This window comes from Oenanthe melanoleuca, chromosome 13 (genome assembly GCF_029582105.1).
Source record: "Oenanthe melanoleuca isolate GR-GAL-2019-014 chromosome 13, OMel1.0, whole genome shotgun sequence".
Lineage (NCBI taxonomy): Eukaryota > Metazoa > Chordata > Aves > Passeriformes > Muscicapidae > Oenanthe > Oenanthe melanoleuca.
Window position 1 is genome coordinate 2,813,129 of NC_079347.1, and position 27,323 is coordinate 2,840,451.

At 52.4% G+C, this 27,323-nt stretch overlaps 2 protein-coding genes across 4 annotated transcripts in view; one reads left to right on the top strand and one right to left on the bottom strand.

Moving 5' to 3' along the window:
• DPYSL3 (dihydropyrimidinase like 3) lies at positions 1-26,031 on the top strand. Of its 2 annotated transcripts, none has more exons than XM_056502473.1 (14): positions 1-339; positions 12,608-12,696; positions 14,909-15,093; positions 16,129-16,293; positions 16,473-16,534; positions 16,940-17,020; positions 18,075-18,143; positions 20,522-20,642; positions 21,321-21,477; positions 22,832-22,973; positions 23,295-23,465; positions 24,060-24,239; positions 24,746-24,908; positions 25,343-26,031. In XM_056502473.1, exons 1-14 carry the CDS (start codon positions 34-36, stop codon positions 25,429-25,431), a joined length of 1,980 nt encoding a protein of 659 aa, XP_056358448.1. In that variant the 5' UTR covers positions 1-33; the 3' UTR covers positions 25,432-26,031. The 2 variants fall into 2 exon arrangements, with proteins under 2 accessions (XP_056358448.1, XP_056358449.1); XM_056502474.1 differs by lacking the exon at positions 1-339 and adding an exon at positions 7,196-7,350.
• The window catches only part of STK32A (serine/threonine kinase 32A), a 21,784-nt gene continuing 20,436 nt past the window's right edge, over positions 25,976-27,323 (bottom strand). The window contains exon 13 of one of the 2 annotated variants that reach the window (XM_056502475.1): positions 25,976-27,233. In XM_056502475.1, the coding sequence (XP_056358450.1) occupies positions 27,146-27,233 (88 nt within the window). In that variant the 3' untranslated portion in view covers positions 25,976-27,145. The remainder of the gene's footprint in view (positions 27,234-27,323) is intronic. The other variant, XM_056502476.1, reaches the window with a different exon arrangement.

The following is a 27,323-nucleotide window of genomic DNA, read 5'->3' on the forward strand; positions in this document are numbered from 1 at the left end:
CCCCGGCCGCGCCGTCCTGCGGGTGCAGCGGGGATGGCGGCGGACGGGCGGCGGGACGACGAGGAGCTGCCGGTGTACCTGGCGCGGCCCGGCTCGGCGGCGGTGCCTCGTCAGAAGCGCGGGGGGCTCTTCTGCAGCGTCGAGGGCGCCTTCGAGAGCAAGACCCTCGACTTCGGGGCACTGCGCGTTGGGCAGCGCCGCGCCCCAACGCCCGCCCGCCCTGGCCCCGACCCCGACCCTCCGCCCGCCGCCGTCCCTGGCCCCGGCCCGACCACCGACGGCCTGCGGGCCGCCTCCGGCGAAGAGCGGCTCCAGGACCCGGTCCTCGCGGACGGCAGGGTGGGAGTGGGCGGCGCGGCGGGGCTGGGCCGGGACCGGGAGCGGGCGGGAGCTGGGGGGCTCCGGGTTCGGGGGCTCCGGGCTCGGGGGCTCCGGGCTCGGGGGCTCGGGGGGCTCGGGGGCTCCGGGCTCTGGGCTCGGGGGCTCCGGGCTCGAGGGGCTCGGGGACTCGGGGCTCCGGGCTCGGGGCCGCCGGTGGGTCCCTGCGGGAGCCGCTGGAGCTGCTGCCGTGACTCCTCCGCCCCGGCCGTGCCCGGAGCGCCAGCGGTGTCACCGCGGCACCGGCAGAGCTAGAACCGCTGACCCGGTTTGCTGCCGGAGCTCTCTTGTACGAAGGAATGCGTACTCCCGCGCCACCGAACGTGGAAAAAAAACCCCAAAAACAGCGGGGATTTTGGAGCTGTTACTCCAAACCAGGCAGATCCTTATCTGTCATGTGCACAAACTAGAAGTACCGCACCAGCAGCGGGGGCGGCACATTGATCTGGAAGTGACAGTGGTGAAGGTATCACTAGGCACAAAGTTTCTCAACTTACACCGAAGTGAAAGTGATAAACTTATCCATCCAGCTCCATAGTGTAGTCCTTCTGCTGGAGGGTGAGATGGCTTGATGTTCTGGTCCTGTTTGCACTAGCAGTTGGGCAAGAAGATGGTTAGGTTAATAGTATTGAGTGAATATCTTGGTTAGGATTTTAGTGGTCCTGTGGCTCTTTTCTGCATCAGGCAGGTAAGGCTATTTGCTGCTGTTGGTCAATAAGTTTGTCAGGGGCTGAACTTTTTAATAGCCATCTTAAGGTCACTCTTTTTCAACCATGAACAGAGGCAAACCCCTGCTCCCCCTCCATTTTTGGACACAGAATAAAAAGTCACCTGTATATTAGTGCAGAGAGGTGGAGTGGTTATCCTGGGGCTCTGCAGAAACATCCACTTGGGTCTGGAGTGTAAACTCATAAACAGCAGACGTTTGTGATCTGGCCTAACCTCACCAGCTTGAGCCTAGTGGAAGCATGGCAGTGAACTGTGGTAACTTGAGCTGTCTCAGTTTTGGGGAAAAGCATCAGGCTCTCCTATTTGTCCACTGTCTTGTGTAGGAATATCTAGCTAGGCAATGCTTAATTTGAGCTTTCTTCATTGCACTTTAATTTCTTCAGCCTCTGCTTTTTGGTTTCTTACTGTCATGCTTCTCAGTTCATGTTCTTGAGCTTTGCTATGTTACAGCTGTTTTACAGAGTCAGGAACAAAATTAACATTATTCCTGTTGGTACCAGCCTTGTCCACGTGGTTTAAGTGGCGGCTGCAGAACTGACCACTGCATTAACAATTTTATGCTGCTGCTTGTTGGAAAAGGAGCCGAGGCTCCCGATGGCCTGTCTGCATGCTTTGCTGTGAGCTTTTCTTTATTAGCTGTGCCAAAAATTCAAAAAGAGCCTTGTTCCCTTTTAAGGTCTTATGTAGACCCTTATCTCCGGTGTTTTGTTGCTGAGGATTTCCTTCAGCAGTTCCTCTCTTCCTGATGATTTCTGCCACTGGATTTCTTCCTCTAAGGCCTTCAGCATCAGGAACCAAACCCCTTTATCTGCACATCTTGCATAAGAGGGTGGGCAACTTCATACATGTATTTTTGTGTGTGCATGGCTAGAAGGAATTGTATGACTTGGTACTGTGGCTTTCAAGCTTTGGGGTGACCTAGAATAGGACGGTGCAATGGGAAGTGAACTGTGAGCTCTGAGCCCCACTGCCTGCATAGCCATGGGGAGTTTTGCCTGTGTTGGACTCTGCATGCAGACTCAGGGCACACAAAGACACTTTTGTCAAGGCAAGTTGAACTTTGAATAATTTCACAGATTAAGAAACAGTGAGAAGGCTCAAGTCATCTACTCTTGCCCAAGTAACTTGTTTATTAGAGAAGCTGAAAGTAAGAGACTTGCCTGCACCCAGGGCAACAGAGATCTATCTTCTAATTTTTGCAGTGAACAGTTTATTGGAAGTACAACAGACCAGCACACCTTTTTCCTTTTTTTTGTTATTTTTCCTGTAATGACATTAAATACAATCAAAGCACCAACGTTTCTGCAGGGAAGCAACTGCAGTGAATAAATGCCTGGTGATAAGATGTCGTGTCATGCAACTGGTCAGCATAATACAGACCCAGGCACATGATCCAACCTTGCTTTGTTTTGTCACAAAGTCTATTGGAAGGACAAAACCTGGGCTGTACATTGGGTGCACTGAAGTCATGGTGAGGATATAGCTCAGAGCAAGTGGGAGTTGTGCCTGTGCTGTGTCAGTGGGAGTTTGAGTTTTGCCAGTGGATTTAGGCAGTGACAGACATTAGGGTAGGGGCCAGGGGGACTGCTGTGGAGGCTGTGGCTATGGGGAGCTGCCTCTGTGGGCTGCTGGGCTTCCAGGGGAGCAAGAGATGTGCCCTTCAGGTGCTCTTTGCTCAAAGCAGGAGGTCTGTTTCCCTCCTACTGAGTCCTGCTGCAGCAAGAGTTGTTGTTGCACAACACTTAAGAGTTGGAGGAACAGCACTGGAGGGCCAGATTCAGTGCTGATCTGGGCTATTCACCATTTTTAACAAGACTGATTTAACTCAGTGCAGGTTTTCATCAGGAATAGCCAGTGTGGACTCTACCCTTCTGAAGTGTCCTGTAGTTTTCTTTGAGAGCTGTCATGCCCTTTGTTTAGCCACAGCAGATTACTATGTTCACTTTACTATCATGAAGTAAAAAGAGAGTTTCTCTGTAGGGCACAGACAGCACCTTCTGAGTTCCTGTGGCCAGGATGTTCATGGAAGGCTGATGATGTGTGAGCAGGTACTGGAGAGCTGCAATACTGGGCACCTGCAGAGGCAGCAGGGCTTTAGGAGCAGGGAAGGAGCCCTACACTTTGTGCCTGGGAAGGTCAACCAGAAGCCTGTGAAAGCCTCCTCCATGTTCTTCCTCACTGCTCAGCCATGCAGAGACCCTGCATTTTCACCCTCTTGTACAGTCACACAGGCAGGAGCACGTGCTGCTAACCCCCAGACACTTGGTCCTTCCTGCTGCATGATTCTGCAAAGTTGTCATTTCCAATGTGACTGGCTGTGGTCCCACAAACATGGGATTGTGGCTTCACCTCAGGGCAGCTCCACTGGCTGGGGAGGAAGGGCAAAAGGAGCACAAGGGAAACCAGCAGGCAGTGAAGGCAGGCTGGGAGTTCATCTCCTGCACAAGACTGGCAGGAGCCAGGCCTTGGCTTTTTCTGGCAGCGTCACACACATCTGATTGTGTGATACCACTTGGATATCACACCCTGGAAATACAGGCAGGGCTGTCTCAAATGGAGGATGAAGCATGGACTAACTTGATTCTCTCTTCATTTTTCTGACACTTGTAAAGTGTGCTCTGACTTCAGGATTCAGCTTTTTCGTTTCCAATGCCAGTAATTTATAAGCAGGAAAACCAACCCAGTGGCAGTCCGTGCCTCATGAGGCAGCTTGGCACAACCTGAAGTTGCAGTTGTGCACTGCCTTCAGCAGTTTAAAGTCCTGAATTTGTGGGATGGATCCTAAAGCACTTTGATAGTGTTAATTCATCACCTCAATATCACCCCATTCAGCAACTGTGTTTTGGTTTTACTCCTTCTTTTTAAAAGAGAATAATTTGGAGTTGCATTATCTCTTACTTTTACAAACAATAGGAATAAATCCAACCTGCTGAACTAGTTCCTACATATCAAATGCAACAGTTAAACTTGCATTACAGTTCATGGAGTTGAATGCTAAATGTTCAGGTCTTTATGGAAAAAAGCCTACATATACGTGTTTGTGTTTTGTAAGAAATTTGATGCCTGAAGCACAGCAATAAGAGTCAGTTCTTTGGCTGCTTGTGCTAGGACAGAGGTTATTGCCAGCACTTAAGCAAAACTGCTGAGTTTGTTATCCCACTCCCTCTTTAAGAAGACAGATGTTGGATTCCATGGGAGTTATGCAGCAGGGCTAGATTTCCAGAGAAATGAGGGATTCGGTTGAAGAGTTCCTGCTTGTTGCAAAGAGCTTGTGTTTTACCACAGAACTTGTCCTAGCATGGAAGTAGTTTGATTTTTCAGTAGTGGCAGTAGTCCCTGGTTTCCTGCTGTCCTCGTTCTCAGCTCTGGGTGGTCAAGGCTTTGGAGGTGGCTGGCCCTGGGCTGTGGGCAGTGCAGGGCAGCAGGGAGCTGCCTGGCAGGAGTGGCCTCAGGGTACCTGGCCACTGCACTGGCCACTGAAGCAGCAGCCCAGGCTTGAACTGCCAGGGCTTTGATATGATGCTGTGAGTGTTATTTGGGCTGATATGGTCTTGAAAACATCATGCTCTTCTCAGGACATGTTGGTCTTTATGGAATTTTTAAGTAGAAAAGAAACTGGGTTTTGCAGCCAGGTATAAAGCAGAAGGCCAGCCCCACACTGACACAGCCTGTTTTCAGCCTGCTTGAAGCAGATATTTCCAGGAACATGGCAGGGGCTCTGGGTGTGCAGGAACTGTTCTGGGGGCACAGGATTTCCCACTTTGGTGCAGGGATGGTGCCTCTGAGGTAATTTAACCCTGAAAATTCATCTGCTAGGGGAGCAGAGGGGGTGGTTTCATGCAAAGAATATATATGGGAGTAGGAGATTGTATGCATGGGGTCAGGGTGGTCTGGCAAGTCTGCTGAACATTATGATATTTGAATCAGATAGTTCCACGACTGGGGATATCCACTGAATGCTGATTGTGCTTCTATAAGAGTCACTGGTTGCAGACACACAGAGCTGGTGGGATTTACTTTTTTCCTTTGCACTAGAGCCAGGTCAGGAGCCTCCTGGTCCCCAGAGAGGAGGGTTGAGCCAGGCTGCTGAGCACAGGTGGGCCACAGTCAGAGCTGTGTTTATTTTGGTGCTAAAGTCCTTACAGCAGTATGGGCCTTCTATTCTGTCTTCACACCACTGGTGCTCCTCAGCCTGCTCCTCTCACTTGTTGCTGCCCACAAACACCTGGAGCATGAGGAACTTTTGAGCTCTGCAGATTGCCATTTTAAGTAACTTTCAGATTGGCCATGCTTCTCTTAGAGGATATTTTGAAGCATGTGAGTAGCGCCTCACACTGCACCTGGAAGAGATCCTATGGAAAAAGTTTGTTTCCGTTTTGAATGTTTTAGGCCCAGGGCAGGGTGTTTGATTGTATTTGTGTGAGTGTCACATAGCAACCAGGAAGCACATCTCTTCAGGGGTCTGAAATCACTGTGGCTGGCCAGCATCCAGGGGGCTGATGCAAGCTTGGCTCTTGAAACTGTCCAAGTGTTGAAGTCAGCATCTGCACAGCCATTTATCTATTATTAACTAATTAACTGCTGCTCTTTCTGTTACTGAGTTTAGACAAAGTTAATGTGGCTCCACCAGGCATGGTGATACTCGTAAACTTTCCTGAAAATGTGTGAGTGAAGTTTTGAGACGTTTGGTGATAGCAGTTGAGGCTCCAGCCAGTCTAATTTCAGTAGAGACCAGGACCTGTTCTTGGCTCATTGCAGTCCTGTGACAAGACCAGCGTGGTGTGGTACCTGATCTTCTTCCCACAGGCTTTTATTTGCAGAGGCTCTGGCACAGCGCTGCTCCCCCATTCCCTGCCTGGAGCTTGCAGACATCCCCTGCCCATGGATCTGCCGTGGAGGGGAAAGTTCCCAGCCATCTCTTGCTGACTGCAGGAGATGCTGACTGGGGTGCAGCAGAATTGGATTTACAGCAATGTCCTTGCCAGATGTGGCTGTAAGATTTTCCTAGTGGAGCTGGGAGCAGGGTGTGTAGGAGCTTCTTGCTGATGGTATTCAGAGCTCTGCACGAGGGTGGAGTCGCAGATGGCCTGGAAGAGAAAAGAAGGTTCAGGGTCGTCGTGGTTCTTAGGACCTGCTGGCAGCACAGTGGATTGTGGCAAACAGGAAAGGGTAAATGAGTTTGTCCCACTGTGGTACAGCTATTGCTGGCATGGTCCTGGCCATCTGTGGGCCAGGCTGGGCATCGTCTGTTTCACCACACACTGAGTACTTGTGATCAATTCCACCGTTAAAACCTTCCTACCAAAGTCACAGCAGAGAAAAGGGAAAAAGTCCTTAGAAGAGTCGTTGCCAGCACTTGTAGTGTTTGTATGGCATGTAGGATTCTTGGAGCTAGATGTGTGGTGTATTTTATGATTTTTTAACGTTTCCAGTTCTTGTGTGTGTTAAAGAAGGTTGAGGTGATGTAGGTACATGCCAGCCTGTTCTGTTATGGAGCTCGTTCATTGTGCTCGCCAGTGTCACACGGAAAGTCTTGGCCGGCGCAGAGCCCTGATTGTGGCCGCTCCCGTGGGCTGTGCCTGCGGGCTGGACGGAGACACGGGCTGGACAGCGACACGGGCTGGAGAGCCTTGGTGCCCGGTGCCGGGGTCAGTGCTTGTTCCTGGTGCCGGGATCGGTGCTGGTGCCCGTTCCCGGTGTTGGTGTCCGTTCCCAGTGCCCGGGGTCAGTGTCAGTGTCCGGTTTTGGTACCCGTTCCCGGTGCCTGTGCCTGTTCCCAGTGCCCGTGTCCGTTCCCGGTGTCCGTTCCCAGTGTCAGTGTCCGTTCCCGATGTCGGTTCCCGGTGCCCGTTCCCTGTGCTTGTTCCCGGTGCCCGTTCCCTGTGCTTGTTCCTGGTGCCCGGTGCCCGTGTCCGTTCTCGGTGTCAGTGCCCGTTCCCTGTGCTTGTGCCCGTCCCCGGTGCCCGTTCTCTGTGTCAGTGCCCGTTCCCGGTGCCCGCACCTGCCGGGCGGGGCGGGGCGGGTTGGGCGCGCCCTGCGCGGGCACGGGCGCCCCCTGGCGCTGGCGGGCGGCGCGGCGGGTGGGGCGGGGCGGGGCCGGTGCCGTCCCGGTGCGGCGGGCGCGGGCTCGGGCTCGGTGTCGCCTTTGTGAGCAGCGGCGCGGAGGCAGACGGGGCGGCGGGTCGGGCCGGACCGCGCGGAGTCATGTCGTACCAGGGCAAGAAAAACATCCCGCGCATCACGGTGGGTGAGGCGGGCGGGCGGGGCGCCCCGCGGGGCGGGGGAGAGCTCGGTGCCGGTGTCGGGGGTCGGGTCGGGTCGGAGCGGGGCGGCGGCGGCGCGCAGACAAAGAGTCGGTGCCCGTGGGTGCCCGGTGCCGCCGGGGTTCCCCGAGGGGCCGGGGGCTGCTCCCGCAGGGCGCTCCCCCGCTCGCTGTCCCCCCGAGCCGCTGCTCGGTCTCGCCGTGGCAGGTGCGGCGGTGCCGCCGCAGCGCTCAGGGACCCGCCCGGCCCGAGAGGGGCGGCTGCTGGCTTGGCGGTGCCGCTCCCTCGGCGGTTTTCCTGCTCTGATCGCTGCCGTGGCAGCTCTGCTCCTGGGAAGGCGGTCTGGGCTTTCATCTTGTCGCTTTTCGCTGGCTTCACTGTAGCTCCTGATTTTTCTGCCGAGGACAGCTCTGGCCCTCTGAAGATAAAGGAAGGGCAAAGCACTTGACTTCCATTATTCCTTTGCATGTACAAATGTGAACAAAATGTTCTCAAAGAAGCACTGAGATCTTTACCACTGCAAAGTGAAATTCCTTTGTCAGCCTAGATTCAGATGCTTTCACAAGCAATATTATGGCTTTACACATATTGCCTTTTCTGTATCCTTAGGCCACCATGGAGACACCCCAGTTGCTGATGCAGGTGGGATTTCTCCCATTCTCCGGGGCTTTTTCTTTATGATATGCTTTATCAATATGCAGGGCTTGTACCTGTTCCTCTGGGGTCTCTGGCACCTCTCTCCCCTCAGTGCTAACAAAATCTTCCAAGCTGCTTGATCCATCCCTATTAAATCCTTTCCTTTTTTTCTGAAGCTGAAAATTCTGCACTTCTGTCACCCAAGTAATGGGCAGATTGGCTTGCATGAAGGGTGTATTGGAAAACTGGGTAATTGTACTTCCCAACAGCTATTGTTTCAACTGCCTACTGTGTTTCTGGAGATGCAGAAACACTCCCTCCTGGTTCCTTTTGTACTCAGTAGTGCTGCAGTCAGTATTTGTAATTGCTTTTTGCCTGTAACATCTGAAAAACCACAGTTTACCTATTGTATCTGTTTGCAGCAGTTTATCATCTTTTCTAGGACAGCCATTTTAGTGGAGAGGCCAGGAGCATGAGCGAGTGGTGCGTGTGCTAGTGTACAAATTATTGCCCACATGAGCTGCACAAGCCTGGTCCAAAGCTGTGTGTGACAGCGTGGCAGGCGAGGCTGTAGTCCTTGAGGGAAGGCTGGGAGGTGCAGGCGTGTGTGCCAGCCTCGCAGGGCAGGAGAGTTAGCCAAGGCTTTGGCTTTCTCACTGATGGCTCCATCAGCTTGGTGGTGGATGGATGTGTGCTCTTCGCTGTCCGTGTTGTGCACCATGCATCAGAGACCACGAATCACAGTATTACTTCTCTCATGTGTGCTGATGCTCAGGTGCCCAGCTCAGGACAATAGTAATTTCAGATCTTGTGTGTCTGTTGAGAGACTTTTTATTGGTTCCTTTCCTTTGGTTGTTTGGAAAGATAATCAGTGTTTCCCCTCTTGCTGCCATAGTATGTTTTTCTGCAAAAAGAGAGGTATAAGACTAAAATGTCTTGTCCTGATTTTACAAAATACCTGTTAAAGGAACTGTTGGTTGAATCGAAATTACTCAGTCTTTGTGCTTTTGTCATAAAATCCTTCCCTAGGCCTGGTAGACTGGAGATCCCTTGTTTTTTCTTGGTGTGAGCCATGCCCACCCCAATCCCCCTGCTGGAACCCACATCTCTGTGATGTCTCTGCCACCTCTAAAAATCAGGAGGTCTGGATGGTTTTGGCCTGTATGTTGTATCAGGTACACGTGGGGAGGAAAATCTCAGTTACTGACTAGACAGATTTTGGTACACTGGTAGCTATCAGTATGTCATTTCTAAGCCACAAACCGTAGGGAATCACAGTGTAGCTGGCAGCTGACTATCTCTCTGTGACACTAGTCAGGGATTCTTCTATGCTGTTGTGTGGTACACTAGTAAGGAGAAAACATGAGCTTCTAATGAAACACCACTGCAATTAGTGTCTCTGTTTTTACAAGGGAAAAGTCAGTAAAACCATACACCTGCTTCCAATTATGCTCTAATTATGCCCTAGTGCTTTGTAAACCAGGTGAGCACTGTTCTTGGCTGGGTTCAGTAGCCTTCTGGAAGTACTGCCTGTCTTTCTTTCTGTAGCATCACTGTGAAAAATGTTCAGACCTACTGATACTTTGGGATGTCAGAATTATCAGGTGATGCTTAAGGGCATCAGGAGCAGAGTGTGGGTATAAGGGAGTGGGTAATGGCTTTGAAAGCTTGATACCAAATGCAACTAGGTAGAGAAGCAGGGAGAGTTCTGCATAAAGGCTTACCAGCATGGAGAGGTGTTGGGGGCTGGTGGTGGATCCAGCAGGTTTTGGCAGAGCTGTGCTGGAGGGAAAGCTCCAGGCTTGGTCTCATGGGCATCCTTGTGCCTGCAGAAATGGATGCTGACAGAAAGCAGCACGGCAGTGGCAGATAGCTGTCACTGGCTGCCCGGGGGAGGCACGGCAGTGGGGTCGGTGCCAGCTCTCAGGCAGAGCTGACCTCGCACACTTCGCCCAGAGGCTGTGCTGGGCAGTGCCCGGGGCTCGGGCTGCAGGCGCTTTTCCTTCTGCTCCGTGGCTGATGACACAGCCTGACGCTGGCTGGCAAGAGCTGTGGTGGGTGTACAGCGGCACAGTGAGCCCTGATACGGGAACAGTGCATTTATTGTGGTTTGGAGCTGCTCTGGTAGCATGCACTGCAGAAGCCTAGCTATGAAATCAGACTCATTTCCTCATAACTGCTTAATTCTCTTCCTTCCTTTTGCCTCGGCTTCTTGACGCCTGGGCGCACTCCTGATTCATGCCCGAGCTTGTAGGCGTGTCCTTTGGATTTTCCTTATTCAACTTAGTTGCATTTTTTCCTTGCAGTCAGTGGGTGTGCGCCGGTGCAGTCCCTGCACTGTCGGGTGGGCATGGTTCTAGCAGTGTGTGATCTCCTGAATGGATGCCTTGTTTGTGCTTCAGCCACTGTGGGTCTCTCAGTTTTGTGTACTGACAGAGTTAGCACTGAGCAGCCCTTCTCATCTGCCACAGAAGGACCTCTTGTGGGTGTGGAGCAGGCATATTTTTTGAGCTCATATTAACAGTTTATTCAGTAATTGTCAGTGCTCCAGTCTCCTGCCCCTGTGCCGCCTGTGCCTGACTCCCTTGGCTGCTTCTTGCCGGATGCACAGGGAGGGGCAGGCCAGCACCAGTATTTGCTGATGCTCCACACTCCGGTGAGAACCTGCTCCCGGAGTTAGAGAAAGCAAGTTGGAGAGAGAAAGACAAAAAAAATGGAGAGCTGTTAGTGGGTCTGGGCAGGAAGACTTTTTGTTATCGTGTCTGTGCTCAAGCCCCAGAGCTGAGCATCGCCCAGCATGTGCCCCGTGGGGAGAGGTGAGCGCAGCTGTGCTCTGTGCCGGGTCTGGCACTGCCGGGCTAGCGCTCACCAGCTCTCCTTGTGCCTCGGCTGCTCCCGAGAGCTGCCTGTCCCCAGCTCGCTGGCCAAGATCAGCATCTCGGGGTGCCGGTATTGGGGCTCGGTGCCGGTATTGGGGCTCGGTGCCGGTCCCCGGGGAGCTCGCGGCTGTTCCCAGCCGAGCTGCAGCAGCGCTGAGCGCGCCGCCGTTCCCTCCTTTCCCCACCCAGTTCCTTTGTCTCGGCTGCATGTGGATGAGATTGCTGTAAAAACGCACGCTGGGCTCTGGGCTTTGGCTGCTGCCGGCATGCAGGAGTACTCCTTGCATCCTTCTGTTGGCAGAAAGGAAGCTGCAAATTTCCACAACGGTGGCGATACTTCAGAAATTGCCCCAGGGGAGGCGGGTGGAGAGAAAACCCATTTCCCTGCAGAGCAATTCACCGCGGAGCGTCGCAGGGCGAGGCTGGCTTGAGAGCCCTGCCGATGGCTCTGCTCGGCGCTTGTCCAGGCTCAGACTGTGGCAGGGAGTGTACTTACGTGCAAAAACCTGGGCTGTGGGCAGCAGGGGTAACAGAGAGGAATGGAAGGTGTGATCAAGAGCTAAGCAGTTGCTGGAGGTGTTTTAAGCAGTCAGGTAGACAAGATGTTGTCTGGCACAGCAGTCAGCCAGTGTCACCTGAATCCAAGGCAGGCATGTACGAGATCAGTGGTTTGCCCCCAAGTGCCTGCTGCTGCTCACGGGGACTTGTGCAGGTGGAGGTCGGTCGAAGAGCAGGACCTCAGCCATCCCAGTTCCTCTGGACAGGGTCTGTTCCCCACAGGCCAGTGCCCATCCTTTCCCATTAGTGTATGCCGAGCTGTCTGCTCCAAAAGTGGCAATGCAGGAAGAGCATAAGCACAGTTCTGGTTGGGGTGTTCTCTGTTGTCTGGCTGTGCTCCTTCAGAGAAAACTGCTGGCCTCTTAGGTCAACAGAAAGGAGAACAGAGGAGATGGCAAATCATGAGACTGGAGTGCAGTCCAGTGCCTCCTGGTTTTTGTATGGACCTGTGAAATGCCTCAGGAGCATTACCCCAAGCACAGCAGGAGAGTGACAGATTGCCAGCAGGGTGCCTGTCCTGTTGGTGATCTTTGCAAGGTGGTAACAGATGAGACTTGTCTTCTTTAATGCAACTTACTTTACATGGTATCTGGATGAAATGTAAGGACCTGCCCTTAGTACAAACTTGCTCTGAGTGCTGGTGTGTGGCTTATGCTGCCTGCAGAGTTATGTGTGTAATGTCCTGGCATAGAAAGCTTATATTTTATGGAAGCATATTTGCTGTGTCCCCAGTAACTCTCTCTTGTGCTCAGTCTGCCTCAGTGGTGTTTCTGGCAGTCCCCTCTCCCACTAAGGAACAGCTTTAGGAGTGTGACATTTTCAATCTCTGCTCTTGTGCTGTTGTTTGGAGTGTTAGTGCAGGTCCAGTGACCTTTCTGCAGCATTGGTGGTTGAGGTGAGCAGTGGGAGAGTACAGAGTTCTGAGAATCATAAAATCATAATATATTGAGGGGTTGGATGGACCTTAAACCCCCTCTAGTGGGACACCTCCCACTAGACCAGGTAGCTCAAGGACTTAACCAACCTGGCTTTGAATACCATCAGGGCTGGGGCATCCATAACCTCCCTGGGCAGCCTGTTCCAGTCTAACCATCCTCCCAGTCAAAAGTGAATGAAGCATGTGTGTTACGTGCTACTGACAGCTCTGTGCTCTTCCCTTTTCAGAGTGATCGTCTCCTTATTAAAGGAGGGCGAATAGTCAATGATGACCAGTCATTCTATGCTGACATTTACATGGAGGATGGCCTCATAAAGTAAGTATGGGATTTCTATTATCTCCATCTCCCCTTAAACCAACTTCAGGTTGGGTGGTTATTGGCGTTTTGGGGCTATGGTCTGTGCCCAACTTGCCAGGCAGGAAAAATGGATGACTCTTTCTCTTCAGAGGCTCAACTCTCTGCAGTGTGTGTAAGCACAGATGTGATTGTCTGATGTGTTTTCAGAGGAACTCCAGTGACTGAACTGCAGTCAGGCTTGTGGGGTTGTGATACTGTCCATTGTACAGCAAAGTTGTGACTAATTGCACCAGGAACAAGGTTTATCTTTGGCTTTCTGTTTTTCTGTTAACCTTATTAGCATGAATGACCCCACACAGGATCCTGTTTGTTAGCACTAACAAGGACAGTGCTGTGCTGCAAGTCATCTGCATCCTTGAGATTTCCAGGAATTGCAGGGAAACCTCTGAGTTCCCCCAGCTTCTCAGTGTATGTCTCAGAGCTGCAGGAATAGCTCCATTGTGTAAAGGCATTCAAACTTGGCCAAAGGTATTGTGCTGGGGCCAGCTCCACACTTGGTGAAGTGAAAGAGCCGTGATAGTTCATAGCCCTGAGACTTGGAAGGGCACTGCTTGCTCTATGGTAAGAGTTAAATATCCAGCCTTCCTAGGGTGGTATATATTAAAAATCTAGCAACAGATAAATACTTCAAGAAGTGGTACAAGACCATTTATGATTGACAACTGCTTGTACACAGGCAAGGATCAGAGCCAGCTTCAAGTGTTTCTGTCGTACATGCTTCCTGAGTATCCTTGGGCAAATCACTGAGCCTCAGCTACACCCTGGAGGCCACAGAATTTCACTTCTTACAAGTGAATTCTGCGAAGAATACAGTGAGCAATTAAAAACATTCAGTAATGGATTCATCTCTGTCAAAGCAGTGGGAAGAGCTGCTGGCTTATTGCTGTGAGGACAGTAAAGTGAGCAGTTCTGTCCGCAGAATTTTTGTTACACTAGGGAAAAAAAGCTGCAAAATGACTCAGCTTGAAGGAAGTGCAAAAATGGAATTTGTTTCTTATTTTTATCCTCGCCAGTGTGCCGAGGAGATCAGAAGTTTTCCACTAAAACCAATTTATCTTTAATCTTGATTTATCAAGGAACACTGAAAAAGGCTAGATGAAAGGAGGATTTCTGAAGAAAGAGATTTGAAGACTGAGTTGGACATATGGACTCATAAAAGGGTTGAGGGGACAGGGGCTGAGCAAAGGAATGTTGAGGTTCAGGTGACATGGCCTGCAGGAGGGCTGGATATGTCGAGTTGTGCTTGAACAGGACAGGCTCCAGAGCACTGTAGTTGTGTATTAGATTACTAGTGGATTTATGCTGGAATTCTCTAGATTTCCTGTCTTCAGAAGACATTTTTAGGTACTTGTGATTTTAGCTGCCTTCAATACAGTGTGACCCTGCTGATAGCAAAGCTTCCTTCGGGGTCACAGAAGAGACAAGGTGAGAAGGGGGACCTGTGCATTTCTTGGGAAGACAGTGAGCCCAGAGCTTGCAGGTTGTGCCATGAGCCCAGCAGGCTCCAGCCAGTCAGGCTGGGCACTTGCTGAGCAATTTCCCACTCCCAGGAGTCCCTTCACTCTCGGGACTTTGTGCTGTGAGCAGCATTGCAAGTCCCTGATAAGCCCTGAGCTGGCCTAGCAGCTGTGGCATTACAGTGGAAATCATCTTTCTCTGTAAATAAGATCTGACTTGAGCCTTGCTCAAGGCAGAAGGACGGGAGACAGGAGAGATTAGGGGTGTATCTCACTTGGAAGCAGGGCTGGTGCTGGGTTTTGAGAGCATGCACCCTGGGTGAGCAGTCAGGAAATGCATGCCAGAGCCTGTGTGGTGTGAGGTGTCCCAGGCAGGTTTTCACCCCACACTGCAGAGATCACCATCAGACCATAGTCCCCAGCACCCCAGTGCCTGCCCCTGGCAGCAGTGCCATCCAAGTCACACCCCGAGGAGCTGGACAGATGGCAGCCACCCCTGCCCTAAGCACAGGGTGGCTGTAGGCAAGCCAGACAATCCTGCACAGCGCTGCAGAGTGGAGTGATTCTGCTCCAGCAGACCAGGTCTGGGAGCAGGACAGAGTGGGGTGTTCCTGCTGGCAGGGAGCTACCCTGGCAGTCCCTGGCTGAGCTGTTCAGAGGTTTTGTTGTGGCTGGTTTTCCTTTGTGTGAGTATTTTGGTGTGATCCCATCAGGCAGATCGGAGACAACCTGATTGTTCCTGGAGGAGTCAAAACCATAGAAGCCAATGGGAAGATGGTGATCCCTGGAGGAATTGATGTCCACACTCGCCTGCAGATGCCGTACAAGGGAATGACTGCTGTGGATGATTTCTTCCAAGGAACAAAAGCAGCTCTGGCTGGTGGAACCACCATGATTAGTAAGTGCAGGAGGCATGGCCTGTGCATGACACCATCCAGCACTCCTGCAAGATCATCCAGTTCTTTATTTTTTCTGTGCTTTTCTCAGTCTTCTGTGTTTTCAAAGTCCATGATAGTGAATTCATATTTTCTGTGATCTCTCTCAATGCAGTCCAGGGATGAATCTTTGGATCCTTAGTAATGATGAAGTGATAGGACAGGAGGTGTGCATAGGTCCCCTTGCCCTTGGAGAGCCTGTGTTTTGCAGTGCTTGTCTGCAGCTACTGTTGCCCCTGGGACCCTCAAAAAGGAACAATGGCATAACTTCTCTGTTAAATAACAGTAGGGCAGCATGGTGCTCAGATGACTCTGTGCAGAGGAACAGAGCACTGTGTTGGCATCCCACACTGCTTGAAAACAAACAGTGCTAACGAAAAAGGAAAGGGAATTCTGAGGTCCTTCCCTGGAGGATGCTATGGCCGTGCACTGGTGTGAGGTCCAGGTGCTGTTCTATGCAGTGGTTATAGCTGTGTGCACTGCAGGGTTTCTTGGGATGCAGGAGCAAGTGTTGATCCTTCCAGTAAAGGGCTGGGTTCCTTGTCCTCCCCCCACTGTTTTTCCTTCCTCTGTGCCAAAAAAATATGTTTTGTGAAATGGTCTGTGGCAAGGCGTGGAGATTCCATGCGGAGCAATAAAAGGTGCGTTAGTGTTGCAGTGTAGGGGGAGGCTGTGTACTAATGGGGTGGGAGTGGGGATGGGGAAAGACAAGGCTCTTCAGCATCCGCCCAGCTTCTTAGCAGAAGCGTGTAAAACCCTGGTCCTGTGCCAGAGGCCATTAAGCAAAGGCTCTGTGCACTTCCCTGCCAGTAAATGCACTTGAGGGGCCAGGGCATGTTGTGAAGGTGACAGGATCCTCTTGGGAGCTGCCCTGAAGTGGTTGAGGGGATCAGCCTGGGGCGGCTGAGGGGAGCAGTTCGGGGCTGTGGGGCTGGTGGCCCGGGGCTGCAGGCCGTGCCGGCAGCCCTCGCCCAGGCCGTGCCGTGCTGCCCCTGCAGTGGATCATGTGGTGCCCGAGCCCGAGGGCAGCCTGGCCGAGGCGCTGGAGCGCTGGCGGGAGTGGGCGGATGGCAAGGCCTGCTGTGACTACAGCCTGCACGTGGACATCCCGCGCTGGAGCCCCCGCGTCCGGCAGGAGCTGCACACCCTGCTCCAGGACAAAGGTTGGTCGCCTCCGCTCCCGGCCGGGCCCCAGCCGGCTGTCCCCGGCCAGCGAGGGCAGGGTGGCTGCACTCTTGAGTCCTGTGGAGTGCTCAGCTGCACGGGGCAGCTGGTGGGGAGGGTGCAGAGCAGGCAGGTAACCGACCCAGCTCATCTCTTTGTGCTCTCTGCCCTGCCCCAGGTGTGAACTCCTTCATGGTGTACATGGCCTACAAGGATCTGTACCAGATGTCCAACACTGAGGTGAGACCCCCTGCATGGCCGTAGTTGTGCTGGTTCAGGGAGCAGCAGGGGGTGACAGCCGCAGTGGGCGTGGGGCAGCTCGTGAGGCTGGTGGCTGCTGCCCTTGGCCTGGCCTTGCTGCTCCTCTCCTGTGCCCTGGCTGCCTGTGCAGGGCTGCCTGAGGCTGTGCTCTGCGCTGGCTGGGCCCTGGGCTGCAGGCAGAGGCACGGGTCTGGTGTGCAGACCACCAAGAGCATCTGCTGCTGGCAGTGTTCTTCAGAGAGCCGGTCCCTGCACACCAGAGTGCTGCCTGGCATGGCTGCCCTGGGTCCTGCTGCTGCCAGGGCCAAGGCTGGAAGGGCCATGAGGGGTGCCAGGGCCAAGGGCAGCCTGCTCAGTAACCATTTCTTCTTGTCTCTCTTCTAGCTTTATGAGATATTCACCTGCCTGGCAGAGCTGGGTGGCATAGCTCAAGTTCATGCAGAAAATGGGGATATAATTGCACAGGTAACTAAGTACTTCTAGCATGCAAGAACTGAAAATCTTATCAGGCAGATGTGGTGTGGGGCATTAGCAAAATGGCTCTGAAGCCAGGCATCTTGTGCAAGGTGATATCCTTGCTGTTCAGCAGCAATGTCAAAGTTAGCAAGATTATTTGTTGTGATTACATTGTGCATAAGTGAATCTGATATAATGCATTAGCCATTACCTAAATGGGATTGAGTGCCCATCAAGTATGGTATTTTCACTGCAGCTGTCTTCAGTGTGGAGAGGCAGAGACTTTTGCCTTGCACATAACAAGCCAGGAGAGGTAAAGTCCATTGAAGACTGCCTTGGCAAGAGTGGTTTTCTCCCTGTAAGCAAACAGGAGGCTAATGAAGCTGGATTGGCAAGGCAGGTGTTCTGAGGGATGTGATTTAGTGATCAAGTGGGTAGTGTGTATTGGCCTGCTGTGTTGTAACTGGTGCTGAGTGGCAGAAGGTCCAAATGTTTTGATTCTCATTAAGACACAGAAGACATTGCTCAGTTAAGTTCTGCAGCTATTTGGTTTTTTTCTCTCTTTTGTTCTTGGGAGTTGAAGGAGCATGAACCAAGAGATCATTCTTGGAGCATCTTTGCAGACTACAAGAATCAGTTTTTGTTTAGAGCCACAGTGCACAGTTGGATGGCTCCTTCACATGAAAACTGAGTGGTCAGAGGAATTGTATTGGGCAGAGCTTATTTCTATTTTAGCACCTGCCTAATCATAAAATGTCCCAAAATTCCTAATTTGTAGCATTTCACAGACCTGGGAACTGGAGAGGAGGGGAATTTTGTAGCCCATTTTTGTCTGCACATTGTGCTTGTTTCATTGAAGAGGTTTAAGTCAATACTTGCCCTCCCATTTGCCCATTTCTCTTTCAAATCCCTTGATGGAACATCAGCCTCTTACCATGCCTGGTGGTCCCACAGGACATGGGATGTTGATGGTCCTAAGGGAAGGACTTGACACAGAAGGCATCTGCTTTTTTGGTTGATAGTTTCAGTCCTGTAATATCCCTCTGTTCTTTTGATGTCCTAGGAACAAGCCAGGATGTTGGAGATGGGAATAACAGGCCCTGAAGGCCATGTGCTGAGCAGACCTGAGGAGGTAAGGTGCAGAGGACAGTCCAGCCTTGCTTCACTGAAGAGTTTTCCCAGGCACAGTAGGGCTCAGTGCATTTAGTGTGGCCAGGCAAGCACTGGGGCACGGGAGAGTATGTATATGTCCAGAGGTATCTGTTTATACAGCACTGCTGGCTGTTTTCATCATCAGCCCAGGAAAGGGCAAGGTGCACGTTTGTGACAGACATTTCTCAGTCTTGCTTGAGTTGCCCAGCAGAGACAGAACCCCTTGCTCTGAGTCTCACAGAGAGGAATCAATCAACCCAGGTATCTGTATGGCTGTAGCAGCCTTTGAGGCTGCACTGGGGGCATTTGTCTTACATAGGTGATTTCACAGGTCTGAGAAGCCTAAGAAGAATCTAATGATTAGTTTTAGTTTCTCTGAGAATTCACTGTTTCCATCTAAGTGCAGACAGATTCCAGCTTCTTCCTGCTTTGTGTCTGCTTAGTCTCTAAATTGTGTTTCAGAGTCAGATGGAAGAAGGAGTGGGAGGGAAAGAGAAGGGGAATTCCCTGGTTACAAATCATTGTCAGAACACTAACGAGATTACTTCTAATTTTAGCTTGCAGAGATTTTTCTGTTTGGTCCATTAATATGAGTTGAGTCTAATTTTAGATAGGTTTCCTTCACATATCTCCCTGCTGAGAGGTGCTTTGACTTCCCACAGCATGCAAAAGAAGAAAACAATTGGAATTTGGTACAATAGCAAAGTTGAGCAGGGAAGCACAGGGACAGATTTGTACTTCAGGGCCTGCTGAAATAAAACCAGTTGGCCTAAATTAAAAGTGTAGAAAGTTGACTGTATTTGGGCTAGTAACAACATAAATGGCTTAGTGTAATAACAGTACTTTACTCTCTTGGAAATACAAGAGTGTAGAGCATTTTCCTGTACAGGGAAGAGTCTCAGTGTCAAACACAGTGGCTCAGAGTTCCTCTTATTTTTATGACTCTAACCTTTTGCCACTAGTTGGCAAAGCTAAGGTGCAATTATGGGATGCTGTGGTTGTGCCCAGATTTGAGAACTGTCCTGTTACCATAAGCAGTGCAGATCTCATCCAAAGCAAATAAAACATTAAGTGTTTGATCTTGAAATGCCATTAAAGTATAAGGCAACTGAGAACAGTGCAAGGCTGTAGATATTATCTGTTCAGCCAAATTCAGATCTCATTGCCTTTGAAAATAAGTAGTGTCCTTCTTCCTGAACATACTCTACCTGGGAAAATTCTAGGTGGAGTACAAATGACCCCACAAAGCCTGCAGGCAGATGGCAAAGCATTAGGAGAGTGGTCTGTGGCTCCATGGGTCTTCTCTGTTCTGGAGGGACCTCAGTGGGGGTTAAAGACTTGTTCTTCTGTCAGGTGATGGTGTGACTTGGTAGGGCAGGTGATGCTGCTCCAGATTGTAATCTGCTGTGAGGGGTATTCAGTGGTGGCTGTTTGCTCTTGTCCACATGTTAAACCCCATCAACTACTACAGCACATAAGTATGGTGATAAAAATGGCTTCCTGCTTAAATTTCTATTTAAAGAATCTTTAAGAAGAGGAAAACCTCTTTTCACTGTACAGCAAATAGATCTGCAGAAGTCTGAGAGGTGTAGGAGTGCATGTGTGTCTGGATGCAGTGCTCTGCTTCTCTGCCCTGGGACATTTTGGCTGGCATGGTCCCAGGCATTGCCCTGAGGGCTGGATCATTGTGTCTTTTTAAGGCTTCTGTTTTGAACTTTCTCAAGCGAACACTTGAAGCCAAATTGTAGAGCAAACACTTGGATAACTCTGGGGTTGAGCTCAGGCTGAGCACAGGCTGTTGTAATAGTCCAAAGATATCCCTCCTGGTGGAAATGTCCCTGCACTGACAGCAGCACAGTGACAGCAGCAGGCTGGGGCAAGCAGCAGCTGCTCTGCAGGATGGCCCCAGTGCCTGCCAGCATGCAGCCCTCTGCAGCCTGCCTGGGGGCTGCCAGGGCACATCTGGTTAAACCTGCTGCAGCCTGGGACAGCCTGCAGCAGGGGAGTGCTGTGCAAGGCTGGGCCTTTCTCCTGCCTGGCATCAGCCTGCAGGCTGTGCTGGCAGGCTGGGCAGCAGTCCCTGGGCTCCTTGGGCTGTTGGGAGAGCTGGAAGCAGGCAGTGGAGAAAGCAGCAGATGCAGCTCTTCTGCCCCCAGGAAGGGTTCAGGCAGTGCTGCTGTGCCAGGCATTGTGTTACTGTCACTGCCTCTGGGCCAGGCCCTGGGGAGACAGAGGCTTCCCCCTCAGGTGTCCCTGATTAAACTGCCCTGGGGGAGTCAGGGGTAAAAGTGAGGGCACAGGAGCTCCTCCCTGGCCAGCCAGGGCTCCTCTGCAGCTGTGTGCCATCCTCTCTTGCAGCTGGAAGCAGAAGCTGTCTTCCGGGCCATCACTATTGCCAGCCAGACCAACTGTCCTCTCTACGTGACTAAAGTGATGAGCAAAAGTGCTGCTGACCTCATCTCACAAGCCCGAAAAAAAGGTGAGTGGCAGCTGGTGCTGCACTCAGCCCTGCCACTGCCACCAGGATGCTGGATTATGTGGTCCCTGTGTCCTTTTGGTGGTTTTGCCAAGATCAGCACTGTGCTTTAAGTGCTGTCCAGTGCTTCCTCTTCTGCCAGGGAGCAGTTAGCTTAGGAGTTTGCCTGACTTGTGAAGGACAGGGTAGCACTGCAGTAGGCCACATGGAGCCACCTCCTGTTGTCAGTCAGGTAACATCAATATGTTGGGCACAGGTAGGAGCAGTGCTTTAAACACCACAGTTTGTCTGCAGCTGTGAAGGGCTCAGGGTGCATACGTGTTCAATGCACACTGTTCAATGCTGCATATAGCTCTGACCTCCTTTAAAGTGCTGGTCCTTTGGAGGTGCTTGGGTGCCTTTTCAGGTGGGTGGGGACTCATTTGTCAGTGGTGGTAGAGCAGGGATGCCCCACAAGTGTGGGCATGTACACAGCTCTGTTCAGTAGACTCTGTGCCCCTGCCCCAGGAGCTGTGAAGGAGGATTCTGGTGCACAAGAATTTGTGCCCTTGAGCAGGAGGAGCCTGTGGTGATGTCTGGGTCTGGGTGTTCTCAGGACGTGGCAGGCTGCTGGTGGCGCTGTGGAGCAGAGGGTGCCACCAGGCTCCACCGAAACACTGTTCTTTGTGTGCCCTTCTCCAGGCATTGTGGTGTTTGGGGAACCCATCACGGCCAGCCTGGGGACTGATGGAACACACTACTGGAGCAAGAACTGGGCAAAGGCTGCAGCATTTGTGGTCTCTCCACCACTGAGCCCAGACCCAACCACTCCTGACTACATTAACTCCCTCCTGGCCAGGTGAGTCACAGCTCTGCTGGGGGTACTGCTAGGGGAACATAGACTCTGGATAGGGAAGAAAGAGGTTAGTCCAACCTGAACCACTTCACTGTGTGCATGTAATGAACTGAGCAGTGAAAGGGATCTGACTCCAAGCCATGTTGGTTTATCCTCGAGAGTGGAGGGAGGATGCCGTAAGCTTAACAACACTAGTGAGAAGAATACCAGTAGTCATGCTGCAGGATGATGCAGGATGCTGCACCAACGTGGAGAGCATTGCAGGTTTCACAGGCTGGTGGGGACCCCAGTCAAATACAAAGCAGATGTATTCACATACCTATACAGGTGAGCAGTAGCTGGGCTGGATGGCTTGTTTGTCTCCAGCAGGAAGCATGTTGTGTGGTCATTCTGGGCCTCTGTCTATGCAGACATACGGCAGAAATTATCAGAGGAAGGTGGAGATTACCAGTGGATTAGAGCAGATTTGCAGCCTCGAGGAGAGTCACTGTGTCTGCACTATTCAGATGCTTGAGGCCCCTTGCCTCATGCAGGCAGTGCTGGGAGCTGGCTTGCCTTGGTCTGCTTCCTTTTGCCTGGCAGCAGTGACTTTCCAACTGCTGTCTGACCAGTGTTACCTGAGCAGCAGTTGGGTGAATTCCGGGGAGCCATGCACAGCTCCTCAGTCCTGCCTCCTCCTGAGCCTTGCCTTGTCTGTGGGCAGCTCACTGGCTCTTCCTCTTGCTAGGAACCCCTAGGCAAGGGGAGGGGTCAGGGCATCTCACCTGCCCAGGTACCCCTTTGGGCAGAGGGTGAAGAGGCCTCAGAGAAGCATTTCTGGGCTTCCTGCAGAGAGCTGCTTCTGGGCAGTCCCAGCTCCCCCCATCCCACTGCAGCAGGCTTTGGTGGGGTGGGGGAGGACTGTGCCAGCCCTCATCGTGCAGGAGCTGGCAGCACACTGTGCAAGGGCTGGCTTGTGGGACTGGGGGACAGTCCTGGAGCAGGGAGGCCTGCTCCTCCTTGTGTGGCAGGAGAGCTCTCTGAAGCAGACCTGACAAACTGCCAGAAATGGAATCTGGTATGAAAGGACATCTTCTGGCCTGACACAAAGAGCACCCTGTTCCCTAGGAGCTGAGCTGTTGACTTTCCCTTTGTAGAGGGTGCTGTCCATGCTCAGGTGGATAGCACAGCATGGCAGAGGTCTCTTGCCCCAGGGGCTCGGTCAGGTGAAGTCTTCAGGCTGAGGGACTGGAAATGCGGGTGCAGAGTCAAAAAAACTGGGCTGGAGGCTGCCTGTGGCCAGAGGAAATGCATATCCCTCGTGTCTGTTGCTGTCTGACTGCAAAATGACTGACAGTGGGTTTGTTCCACCCCTCAGTGGTGATCTGCAGGTGTCGGGGAGCGCTCACTGCACCTTCAGCACTGCACAGAAAGCCATTGGAAAAGACAACTTCACAGCGATCCCAGAGGGAACCAATGGCATAGAGGAACGAATGTCTGTCATCTGGGACAAGGCAGTGGTGAGTCCCACCAGGGAAGGGGCAGAGTGGCAGAGATGGTTGCTGCTGCCCCACAGGGCTGGGCACCCAGCGTGTTCCCTCTCTGGCTTTGAGAGTCAAATCAAGCTGGAGCAGGAGAGGTGGCTGTCACAGGCTTGGGGTGAACATCCAGAAGCTGTACCTGGGCCCCCAGTTCTTGGTCTGTCTGGCACTAGTTAGTAAGATCAGTTTCAGAAGCTTGGGCCCAGCCAGCCAGCACCTTTTGTGGGAGTGAGGATGATACTTCTCAGGGCTCTTACCCTTTGCCCATAGAAGGACTTAGTTCTCTTTGTGTGTGAACAGGCCACTGGAAAGATGGATGAAAACCAGTTTGTGGCTGTGACGAGCACTAATGCTGCCAAAATCTTCAACCTGTATCCACGAAAAGGGAGAATTGCAGTGGGCTCAGACAGTGATCTGGTTATATGGGACCCTGATGCAGTGAAGATCGTCACAGCAAAAACCCATCAGTCTGTAAGTGCTCTGCTCATCTGTGTGAACACTGGAGGGGGATGTGTGAGTTGTTTTGTAGAAAGGTTGCCTGGCTGCTGGGAGCTTGGTACTGCCCTGCTTGGCTCTGAGGAGGATAGGCTGTGAGCCCAGGCTCTGGGCAGTGCCTGTTGTGACTGTGGGTTGAATGTCCAGGAGCCCTAGGGCTCTTGGGGCTTTTTTCATCCTGCTTGAGTAGTTTCCTGACCCTGGCCTATGCAGGTGTAAAGAGACACATTTCTCCTTACCTTGGTTCCTCTTCCAGGCAAATATTTTTCCTGGTTTTGCCACAGTGTTTTATTCATGCCTTACCTCAAGCCTATATCATGCCTTTGTCTGCTCTTGGAGTTCTTCCTCACACTAAGCTTCAAACCAGCAGGTCCTGGTTCATGCTGGGAGCCCTGGTGGGCTTTTATTGTGATGGGCTGGTGATCTTCAGGAGGCCTCTGAGCAGGCAGGGCTGTTAAAGGTGTCTTCTGCCTGCACTGGTGACTCCACAGTGAGGTGTGGGGCTGCCCCACCCTGAGTGGGTAGGCAGTGCTCTTTTCCCTGCTGACCATAATCCTGGGCTTGCTGCAGGTGGCTGAATACAACATCTTTGAGGGGATGGAGCTCCGTGGGGCCCCGGTGGTTGTCATATGCCAGGGGAAGATCATGCTGGAGGATGGCAACCTGCATGTGACCCAGGGGGCTGGACGGTTCCTGCCCTGCAGCCCTTTCCCTGACTACGTCTACAAGCGCATCAAAGCCAGGAGGAAGGTGAGGAGATGGGGATGCCAGGAGACAGAGCTGGGATACTGTTAGCCCAAATTGCCCTTGCTAACTGGTTGGTTTTCCTTTGCTGTTCTTGGTGGACCCTGTAAGCAGTGCTGCAAACTGCTGGTGTATTTTGAATGTACAGAATAGCTGAGGCTTGGATAGGGAGCCCTTTGTGTTAGTGGTGTGCCATGGTGGAGGCAAATGCTCCTCAGGGCTAGCAGTCCTTATCCTGTCCTGCTGCAGCAGGAATCTGGAGGGAAATGCTGTTTAAAATGAAGAGCTTGGCCGAAATCGCCTTCTCCTCCCCCATTTGTGCAGCATAACCCCCATCTGGGTGGCAGCCTGTTGCACTGGCTCTGCACACCTTACAGAGCAGTGGGGCTGTGCCAAGCCTCAGTGCTGCAGGACTTGGGGTGCATGGCAGTGAGATCCTTCTGCAGGGGGGCTGAGGAGCTGATGTTCCCTGGGCTCAGAGAAGTGTCACTGTCCTTTCTCTCTGGTGACAGATGGCAGAGATGCATGCTGTGCCCCGGGGCTTGTATGACGGACCCGTGTTTGACCTGACCACCACCCCCAAGGGGGGCACCCCTGCGGGGTCAACCAGGGGGTCCCCCACACGTCAGACACCGCCCATCAGGAATCTCCATCAGTCTGGATTTACCCTGTCAGGTGAGCACGTGTTGGCTGGGCTGGGAGGGGGCAGAGCCCCTGGCCATGTGTCCCTGTCCTGGCCTGGGGTAGGGGCAGTTAGAGGTGGCAGGGTAGGGTAAGCACAAGAGTGGATCATGGCAGGGCAAGACCCTGTGTGTCCCTTAAAGGACGTGGCTGGAGCTGCACCTTGCAGTAAAAGCCAGGCAGACTGTGGAGGCCAGCACAGCATCCCATGCTGTTCTTGCTGCATGGGTCTGTTCACAAAGCATCTGCAGAGACTTCCAAACCACTGCAGCTCTTGGAGCTGCTGCGAGTTGGAGAGGGAGCAGGTTGGAGTAGATAACCTCTGGAGGGCCTTGGCAAGACTCTAGCTGCCTGACTGCTCAGTCCTGTGAGGAAGACACTCTGAACTTTGCTTTCCCCATTCCCTTGCTCCTTCCTTCGTGTCCCAGGTACCCAGGTTGACGAAGGCATGCGCTCAGCCAGCAAGCGCATTGTGGCACCCCCGGGAGGCCGCTCCAACATCACCTCCCTGAGCTAAGTGTCCTGGCTGAGGAGGAAACAAAATCCCTGTTCAAGCAAAGGAAGAAAAGTGGTACATTGGTGTTGAAGAATGAAAAGAAATAAACCTGTTCTGAAGAATCAATAAGCCTCAAGCCTTATGTTTCACAAATGCTACTTGCTACCTAGCTTTAAAGATGTTGCTTCATTTTGTTTTTGCATAGCCTTAAAGTTCTGTTGTTACTGTTGTGGGTTTGGTTGGGTTGTGTTTTGCTCTTCCTCTCTGTATGCATGCTGCTCGGACAGGTTGCTCGGTTCGGTGTTGTTGGTGTTGAACGTGTGTGGGATGCCGTGGTGTGGGACAGTGGCAATGGCCCACAGGGCAGCCCGGCCAGGCAGGTAGGGGCAGGGTCTGGCCGGGGGTAGGATGTCAGATGGGAGGGCAGGTGCACTGAGCTCGTAGGGAAAGGTGGGTCTGTCACATTCATCTCCTTCATCTCCGCCCAATGCTCTGGCGTTTCATCATGAGGCCTGTGGGGGAGCTCGAATCATCTCTGTAACAGCTGTCACAGCACCTTGTGTAAGGAGTTTTACTACTTTGTATACTTTATTAAAAAAAAAAAGTTGTTCCTTCAAACAACTCATGTTGTCAGCTTTCTCTTTTCTTCCTCAGGCTGCTGCTGCTTGGCAGGGGCAGTGCCCAGCTGCACCTGCAGGGAGCGGGGCTGGTGTGGCAGAGGGGTTTGGGTGCTGTTGGGGGCTGCAGCAACAGACTGTCAGGGCAGCACCAAGCAGTGCACACACTGCTGCGTGTGCCAGGGTGTTGGTGGAGCTTTTACATTGCTAAGAGTGGGGAAAATGTCAAATCAGGAGGTGAAACCTCAGGCCTGTCAAAGCATTTAAATAATAGCATCGTTCCTGGCAGTAGCAGGAATCTGCAGTAGCAGTGCTTTGGCCAATCTCAGTCTTGGCAAGGCCACACCAGCAGTGCGGTTGTTCCTGAGGACAGTCCCTGCCTAAATCGAGTGTGATTTCAGTGGTAGAGAGATTCAAACACATTCGAATTCCCCTCTGGTTTTGGAAGCCAAACCCCATCAGATTCAGTGAGCTGCAGCATTTTAACATTATGGTGAATGTATTTTTCAGGCTAGACTGGTAAAGCATCTGGATTCACCAACACCTGGTTGTTACTGCTTGGTGTCCACACCTGTCTGCACACTGACACCCACCCTGCCAGCCCTGCACGGAGCGATGTGAAAGGGGCAGGAAGCCTTGGCTGCCTCCTCCCAGCTGAGGCAGGAGCTCATTTCCAGCCAGCTGTGCCCACCCTCGCAGGGTGTTTGCAGGAGCTGTCTGTCAGCAAAGGCCACTTTTGTCTCAGTGCACTGGTGAAGACCCTGCATGTGGGAGGCACGTGGTGACACGGGGGCAGCTTCCAGCACTGCAGCATCGCCTGCGTGGTGACACCGAGGGCTGGGGCACCTGCCACCACTTTTATCCACGGTCTCGTGGTCCCATTCCTGCCCCCAGGGAAGGCAGCAGAATAGAATCTGAATCTTACCAACCGTGGCTGATTGCAAGGCAGCCCCCAGAGCCTCTTCCCCTCTGGCTGTGGGGGGAAGCTGAGGGGTGGGTGCCCCACTCTCCTCTGTGCCCTGGGCCACTGGCAGGGTCCCAGCAGCACAGGACATGTCCATGGCCTGGCACTGTGAAGGGGATGGGTGGCTGAGGTCCCTGCAGGGGCTGAGCTGTTCTCAGAGCTTGTGGTTCTGATTGTCCTCCCTGTGAGGGTCTCCACTGTCTGCCATGGTCTCTTGGATGCTGTCATGGTGGGGTCTTACCCTTGGGGATAGAAAAGGATGATTGAGCTGTGATGGGAAGCTCAGGCTGTGCCCACAGAGGCACAGCTGCCTTGGAGCTCCCCACTGCCTG

Bases quoted from the DNA above. Each gene is read 5' to 3' on its own strand.
- DPYSL3 (XM_056502473.1), top strand. From the start codon at position 34: ATGGCGGCGGACGGGCGGCGGGACGACGAGGAGCTGCCGGTGTACCTG. The intron at 16,294-16,472 runs GTTGGTCGCCTC...GCCCTGCCCCAG, and splicing joins CACCCTGCTCCAGGACAAAG to GTGTGAACTCCTTCATGGTG. The intron at 18,144-20,521 runs GTAAGGTGCAGA...CCTCTCTTGCAG, and splicing joins TGCTGAGCAGACCTGAGGAG to CTGGAAGCAGAAGCTGTCTT.